The sequence below is a fragment of the Belonocnema kinseyi genome, chromosome 5 (assembly GCF_010883055.1).
Source record: "Belonocnema kinseyi isolate 2016_QV_RU_SX_M_011 chromosome 5, B_treatae_v1, whole genome shotgun sequence".
NCBI lineage: Eukaryota > Metazoa > Arthropoda > Insecta > Hymenoptera > Cynipidae > Belonocnema > Belonocnema kinseyi.
The window spans coordinates 141,471,451-141,480,396 of NC_046661.1; the positions used below are offsets into that span (position 1 = coordinate 141,471,451).

Genomic DNA, 8,946 nt, shown 5'->3' on the forward strand with positions numbered 1-8,946 from the left:
AAAGTAAAATCAGCGAGGCGAAATTAGAATCAGTGGGGCGACAGTAACATTTTCGGGGCGAAATTAGAATCAGCAGGGCGAAAGTAAAATTAGCGTGGCGAAAATACAATCAGCGGGGCGAACGTAAAATCAGCGGGGCGAAAGTAGAATTTGCGAGGCAAAAATAAAATTAACTTAGCGAAAGTAAATTCGCGGGGCGAAAGTAAAATTAGCGAAGCGAAATTAGAATCAGCTAAACGACAGTACAATTTCCGGAGCAAAAGTAAAATTACTGGAGCGAAAGTAAAATTAGCGGGGCGCAAATAAAATTTGCGAGACAAAAATAAAATTAACTTAGGGAAAGTACAATTAGCGGGGTGTAAGTAAAATTAGCAAGGCGAAATTAGAATCAGCGGAGCGACAGTAAAATTTGCGGGGCGAAATTAAAATCAGCGGGGCGAAAGTAAAATTAGCGGGGCGAAAGTACAAACACCGGGGCGAAAATCAATTCAGCGGGGCGAGAGTAAAATTCGCGAGGCAAAAATAAAATTGACTTAGCGAAAGTAAATTAGGTGGGGCGAAAGTAAAATTAGCGGGGCGAAAATAAAATTTGCGGGGCGAAAGTAAAAATTAGTCGATCAAAAATCGAGGCGCGAACAAAGCTATAGAAAAATGCGTCGGGCCCGCTTTTCAGGGCCAAAAGGTGGCTATGGCCGAGAATGAAAAAAAAATATGCTATTTTTTTTTTTTGAAAATTCAACTTTTTTGGTTGGATTAAACTATTTTTTGTATCAGATAAAAATCATTTTTAATTAAAATATCAAATATCACGCTGTTCATTGAGAATTCATCAATTTTTGTTAAAAATTCAACTAATTTGTTAGAAGTAGAACTATTTTGTTAAAAATTCATTAATTTGGTAGATGAATCATCATTTTAGTTGACAAACCTTTTTTTCTTTGGTCAAAATTTAATTGTTTTGACGGAAAATGTAACTTGCACATTTTTGGTTAAAAATTTATCTTTTTAAGTCGAAAATTGAAATATTTAGTTAAAAGTTCCTATATTTGATCTAAAATTCGAAATATGTTATTGGGTGAAAATCGATCCATTTGGTTGAGAATTAGTTTTTTTTTCTCAATTAAAATATATTTTTTCAACTAAAAATGTAACTGTTCCATTTTTTGTCGAAAATTTATATTTTTTGATAGAAATTTAATGTTCTTGTTTAAAAATTATACTATTTAGTTCAAAGTTTACATTGTTTTTATTAAAAATTAAGTTTTCTTTGAAAATTTAATTATTCTATTTTTAGTTGAATATTTATCTGTTTTTGGTGAAAATTCAACTATTTGTTTAAAATCCGTCTTTTTTTGGTAAAAAAGTACTCTCATTATTTGAAACTTCATCCTTTTGGTTAAAAATTAATTTATGTGATTAAAAATTAAACTATTTTGTTCAAATTTCGTTCCTCTTTTGTTTTAAATTTTATTTAATTAACGGAAAATTTAAGTATTTTATTTTTGTTACAAAATTTATCTTTTTAGTTGACAGTTTATTCATTTAATTAACAATTTAATTTTTTTAGTTCAAGATTTATCATTTTAGTTGAAAATTCACTTTAATTATTCCATGTATTGTGAAAAATTTAACTTTTTTAATAGAACTGTAATATTTTTCGTTAAAAAATGTTCTGCTTTTTTGAAAATTAAACTATTTTTTTATTTTTTTTTTATAGAAAATTCATTTTTGGATTGAAAATTCATTTCGCTTTAGTTGAAAATTAATTTTTTTTAAAACTGAAACTGCAACTATTCCATTTTTGCTTGAAAATTTATATTTTTTAGTTGAAAATGAATTAATTTTGTTGAAAACTCGTTTTTTTTGTAACTTGAAATTAACTTTTCTAACTGCAAATTGAACTATTCGATAACTACATGTTGAAAATTTATTTCTTTGGTTGACGATTCATCATTTTAGTTGACAAAACTTTTTTTTTCTTTCAAAATTTAATTATTTTCTTGAAAATTATGTTTTCTAGGTGAAAATTAATTTATAGTTTTAACTGAAAATTTAAATTTTACATGTTAATAAAAAATAATCTTTTTTTGTAGAAAATTAATCTTGATAAAAATTTCTCTTTCTGTTTCAAAATTTAATTTCTTTGTTTGAAAATTAGTTTCTTTAAACCGATAACTAATTTTTTCTATTAAAAAATTACAATAAATACTTAAAAATTCGTATATTTTGTTTAAAAAATAATCTTTTTACATAGAAAATTATTCTTGAAATTAATGTCGCCTGAAAATTAAACTTTCTTGCTAAAAATTTATTTCTTTGGTTGAAACCCAAGATCGTTTAGTTAATTTTTAATCAAACAGTTGAATTGTCAACTAAAAAAAAATGTAAACGAAAAATAGAACAGTTACATTTTTAGTTTAAAAAATTATTTTACCAAAATAAAAAGAATTTTCAAGGAAATAGTTAAATTTTCATTAAAAAATACTGAATTCTACACACACACAAGCCAAATAATTAAATTTTCAATTAAAAAAACAAAAACAACGTTGCGAAATTTGGGAAATTATTGAAAAATATTTGTGAAATTATTGAAATCTCTCTGGAATCTTGGTGAAAACTTGAAGAAACAATGGAAATTTTTCTGAAATCTTTGGTAAATTATTGCAATTTTTGTAAAATTTTCTTGAAATCTTTGTGAGATATTTAGGAAATAATTTAAATCTTTATTATATCATTCTGAATTCTTTGAAAATCATTGCGAAATTTTTGAAATAATAGAAGCCTTTGCGAAAATGTTTAATCTATTAAAAATCTTTGCGACTTTTATTTTTTTTTTTATTTATTTTTTTTTTATTTTTATTTTAAATCTTTTTAATTGATCTGAAATCTTTGCGAATTTTGTGAAATCATAGTGAAACCTTAAAAAAAATTTTGCGAAATATTTGAGAAACATTCAGCAATATTTGTAAAATTACTAAAATCTTTCTGGAATCATGGTGAAAACTTGAAGAGATGATGGAAAATTTTCTGAAATCTTTATGAAAGCTTTGGTAAATTATTGCAATTTTTGTAAAATCTTCGAGATTTCTTTGTGAAATAATGGAAGTCTGTGAAATCTTTTAATATATCCGAAATCTTTGTGAAATTATTGAAATCTTTGTTCAATCTTTGTGAAATCTTTATAAAATCTTTGGTAAATAATTGCAATTTTTTTTTAAATCTTCGTGAAATCATTCAGATTTATCTAAAATCTTTGTGTGATATTTAGGAAATCGTTGAAATCTTGGTGATCTCATTGTGAATTCTTTGAAAATCGTTGCAAAATATTTGTAAAATTTTGAAATTTTTGTGCAATCTTTAAAATCTTTTAATATAATCGAAATCTTAATGAAATCTTTGGGAAATCATTTAAATCTTTGTGAATCCTTAAACAAATTTCGCAAAATCTTTATGAAATCTTTGGTAAATTATTGCTATCTTTTTAAATTCTTCATGAAATCATCTAGATTTATCTGAAATTTTGTGCGATATTTAGAAAAACGTTAAAATCTTCGTGATGTAATTGAGAATTATTTGAAAATCGTTGCAAAATATTTATAAAATTTTGAAATCTTTGGGAAATTTTTTAAAAAATCCGAAATCTTTATGAAATCTTTAGGAAATCATTTAAATCTTTGTGAATCCTTAAAAAAATTTAGCGAAATCTTTGTGAAATTATTGAAATATTTATGAAAACTTTGGTAAATAATTGCAATTTTTGTAAAATCATTCAGATTTATCTGAAATCTTTTTGTGATATTTAGGAAATCATTGAAATCTTGGTGATCTCATTGTGAATTCTTTGAAAATCGTGGCCAAATATTTTTTAATAATTTGTAAAATTTTGAAATCTTTGTTTAATATTTGAAATCTTTTAATATACCCGAAATCTTTATGAAATCTTTGGTAAATTATTGCTATCATTGTAAATTTTTCGTAAAATCAGTTAGATTTATCTGAAATATTTGGGAAATCTTTGTGTGATATTTAGGAAATCGTTGAAATCTTGGTGATGTCATTGTGAATTATTTGAAAATCGTTGCAAAATATTTATAAAATTTTGAAATCTTTGGGAAATCTTTTAAAAAATCCGAAATCTTTATGAAATCTTTAGGAAATCATTTAAATCTTTGTGAATCCTTAAACAAATTTCACGAAATCTTTGTGAAATTATTGAAATCTTTGTGAAATCTTTATGAAATCTTTGGTAAATAATTGCAATTTTTTAAAAATCTTCGTGAAATCATTCAGATTTATCTGAAATCTTTGTGTGATATTTAGGAAATCGTTGAAATCTTCGTGATGTCATTGTGAATTATTTGAAAATCGTTGCAAAATATTTATAAAATTTTGAAATCTTTGGGAAATCTTTTAAAAAATCCGAAATCTTTATGAAATCTTTAGGAAACCATTTAAATCTTTGTGAATCCTTAAAAAAATTTCGCAAAATCTTTGTGAAATTATTGAAATCTTTGTGAAATCTTTGGTAAATTATTGCTATCTTTGTAAATTCTTCGTAAAATCAGATAGATTTCTCTGATATTTTTGGGAAATCTTTGTGTGATATTTAGGAAATTGTTGAAATCTTGGTGATGTCATTGTGAATTCTTTGAAAATCGTTACAAAATATTTGCAAAATTTTGAAGTTTTGGTTCAATCTTTGAAATCTTTTAATATATCCGAAATATTTGGGAAATCATATAAATCTTTGTGAATTCTTTAACAAATTTCGCGAAATCTTTGTGAAATTATTGAAATCTTTGGTAAATAATTGCAATTTTTTAAAAATCTTCGTGAAATCATTCAGATTTATCGGAAATCTTTGTGTGATATTTAGGAAATCGTTGAAATCTTTGTGATAATATTGTGAATTCTTTGAAAATCGTGGCAAAATATTTTTTAAATATTTGTAAAATTTGCAAATCTTTGTTCAATCTTTGAAATATTTTAATATATCCGAAATCTTTGAGAAATCATTTAAATCTTTGTGAATCCTTAAACAAATTTCGCGAAATTTTTGTGAAATTATTAAAATCTTTATGAAATCTTTGGTATAATATTGCTACCTTTGTAAATTCTTCGTGAAACCATTAGATTTATCTGAAATCTTTGTGTGATATTTATGAAATCGTTGAAATCTTGGTGATGTCATTGTAAATTCTTTGAAAATCGTTGCAAAATATTTGTAAAATTTTGAAATCACCTTTTCAATCTTCGAAATCTTTGTGAAATTTTTTAATATATCCGAATTCTTTATGAAATCTTTGGGAAATCATTTAAATCTTTGTGAATCCTAAAACAAATTTGGCGAAATCTTTGTGAAATTATTGAAATCTTTGTGAAATCTTTATGAAAACTTTGGTAAATAATTGCAATTTTTTTTTAAATTTGCGTGAATTCATTCAGATTTATCTGAAATCTTTGTGTGATATTTAGGAAATCGTTGAAATCTTTGTGATATCATTGTGAATTCTTTGAAAATCGTGGCAAAATATTTTTTAAATATTTGTAAAATTTTGAAATCTTTGTTCAATCTTTGAAATATTTTAATATACCCGAAATCTTTATGAAATCTTTGGGAAACCATTTAAATCTTTGTGAATCCTTAAACAAATTTCGCGAAATCTTTGTGAAATCTTTGGTAAATAATTGCAATTTTTTAAAAATCTTCGTGAAATCATTCAGATTTATCTGAAATCTTTGTGTGATATTTAGGAAATCGTTGAAATCTTTGTGATATCATTGTGAATTCTTTGAAAATCGTGGCAAAATATTTTTTAAATATTTGTAAAATTTTGAAATCTTTGTTCAATCTTTGGTAAATTATTGCTATCTTTGTAAATTTTTCGTAAAATCAGTTAGATTTATCTGAAATATCTGGGAAATCTTTGTGTGATATTTAGGAAATCGTTGAAATCTTGATGATGTCATTGTGAATTATTTGAAAATCGTTGCAAAATATTTATAAAATTTTGAAATCTTTTAAAAAACCGAAATCTTTATGAAACCTTTGGGAAATTATTTAAATCTTTGTGAATCCTTAAAAAAATTTCGCGAAATCTTTGTGAAATTATTGAAATCTTTATGAAATCTTTGGTAAATTATTGCTATCTTTGTAAATTCTTCGTGAAATCAATTAGATTTCTCTGAAACTTTTGGGAAATCTTTGTGTGATATTTAGGAAATCGTTGAAATCTTTGTGATGTCATTGTGAATTCTTTGAAAATCGTTGCAAAATATTAATAAAATTTTTAATCTTTGAAATCTTTGGGAAATCTTTTAATATATCCGAAATCTTTAAGAAATCTTTATGAAATCTTTAGGAAATCATTTAAATCTTTGTGAATCCTTAACCAAATTTCGTGAAATCTTTGTGAAATCATTGAAATCTTTATGAAATCTTTGGTAAATTATTGCTATCTTTGTAAATTATTCGTGAAATCATTTAGATTTATTTGATATCTTTGGGAAATCTTTGTGTAATATTTAGGAAATCGTTAAAATCTTGGTGATGTCATTGTGAATCCTTTGAAAATCGTTACGAAATATTAAAAAAATATTTCGTGATATTAATAATAGAAGTCTTTGTGAAATCTTTCAACATTTTCGAAATTTTTAAAATCTTTATGAAATCCTTTTAATACATCTGAAATCTTTAGGAAATTATTGAAATATTTGTGAAATCATTGTGAATTCTTAAAAAAATATTGCGAAATATTTGTTAAATATTTGTGAAATTATTGAAATATTTTTCTGAAATCTTGGTAAAAACATGAAGAAATTATTGAAATATTTGTGGATTCTTTCGTAAATTATTGCAATTTTTGTCAAATCTTCTTGAAATCTTTGTGATATTATTGTGAATCCTTTGAAAATCCTTGCGAAATATTTTAAAAATATTAGGTAATATTGATAAAATTATTGAAATCTTTGTTCAATCTTTTAAAATCTTTTTAATTCATCTGCAATTTTTGTCAAATCATAAAAATATTTGTCAAATCATTGTGAATCCTTAAAACAATCTGGCAAAATAATTGTGACATTTTGGTGAAAACATGAAAAAATTATTGAAATCTATGGTAAATTATTGCAATTTTGGTTAAATCTTCTTGAAAACTTTCAAAATTTATCTGAAATGTTTGCATATTAAAATCCTCCATTTAATTAGTCAATTTTCAGAATAATTATCAAATTTCAATTTTCCATTTTATTAACGAAACGAAGCAAAATTAGAAATGATTTTTCTTCTTGATGTCAATAAAGATAAAAGTAAGATAAGAAAATTGTAATATAGTTTCGTACGAATCCCATAGAAATGAAAAAAAAAATGGTATTGATGAATAAATAAATAAATAAATAAATAAATTGATTACCTGTTTGAAACACTCTGCGGGCGCCGCCTCACTGTTGGTTTCTTTGAGATACTGTTCCCAATCGAAGGTTTGGTAAGTCTCGAATTGAAAATTACCGCCAGATGTCGACGGCGATTGCGAGACATTGTTTTGATTATTAATACCGCTTTTATAAGACTGAGTTGTCGTCGAAGCAGTGTTGGTATTATTCGCATTGCTATTGGTATTATTTGATATCGTTGATGGCACTGGAGAAGATGCTGGAGATCTTTGTTCATTATTATCTAAAATTACGAGTTTTAGATTTAGATTTTTATTTATTTATATTTTTCGATGAAAATACAACTGTTTTAGTGACAAAATTTAACCATTATGTTGAAAATTATTGTTTTTTAAATTAATTTTTTTAACTTAAAATGAACAAAAAGTAAACTTAATTCAAGTTAATTTTAACCAAACATTTTTTAAACTTTAATTTTTAATCAAATGGTCGACTTTCTACCAAATTTCAATGAAAAGCTTAATATTTTTACATTTTTAGTTTAAACAATTACTTTACCAACAACAAAAAATTATTATTTTCTTGAAAATTATGTTTTATAGGTGAAAATTAATTTATAGTTTTAACTGAAAATTTAAATTGTACATTTTTTATTCAAAGTTTATCTTCTTAAGTTGACAATTGAAATATTTGATTGAAAATTAGAATTTGTGGAAAAATATGATGTAAATTGTTAAAAGTTCGTCTATTTTGGTAAAAAATTAATCTGTTTGGTTGAAAATTCGTTTTTCTTTATTTAGATTAAATTTTTTAACTGAAAATGTAAGTATTCCAATTTTTGTCGACAATTGATCTTTTTTCATGGAATTTTAATCTTCTTGGTTGAAAATTAACTTTTAGTTTTTTGAAAATTAAGGTTTTTACTGAAGATTTAATTATTGCGAAATCTGTGAAATGTTTGAGAAATGATTGGAATCTTTATAAAATCATTCTGAATCCTTAAAAAAATCTTCGCGAACTATTTTTAACATTTCTGAAATTTAACCATTACGTTGAAAATTCTTGTTTTTTAAATTAATTTTTTAAACTGAAAATTAACAAAAAGGAAATTTAAATCAAGTTAATTTTAACCAAACAGTTCAATTTTCAAGAAAAAAAAAAAACAAACAAATTTTGCACAAGAGAGTTTAAAACAAGAAAGACGACTTTTCTACCAAAAAAGTTTAATGTTCAACCCAAAAATATAATTGTTCAACAAAATAGTGGAATTTTCAAAATAATATTATTTTTAAACAAAATAGTTTAATTTTTAATCAAATGGTCGACTTTCTACTCAATTTCAATGAAAAACTATATATTGTTACATTTTTAGTTTAAAACAAAAAAATGAACTTTTTAGACGAAAGTTTAAATTTTTTGATAAAAAATTAGTTTTTTTGGTCAAAATAATGTTTTTATTTTTTAAATAATCTTCTTTGCTCGAAAATTCAACTGTTTTGTTGAAAATTCGTTTTTTGATAGAAAAATCGTAATTTTTGATTGAAAATACTTTTT

At 23.9% G+C, this 8,946-nt stretch overlaps 1 protein-coding gene across 1 annotated transcript in view; it reads right to left on the minus strand.

Annotated features, from left to right (window-relative positions):
* The window catches only part of LOC117173317 (polycomb protein Scm), a 44,721-nt gene that overhangs the window by 28,756 nt on the left and 7,019 nt on the right, over positions 1–8,946 (minus strand). The window contains exon 3 of the mRNA XM_033361808.1: positions 7,413–7,675. Within this exon, the coding sequence (XP_033217699.1) occupies positions 7,413–7,675 (263 nt within the window). The remainder of the gene's footprint in view (positions 1–7,412; positions 7,676–8,946) is intronic.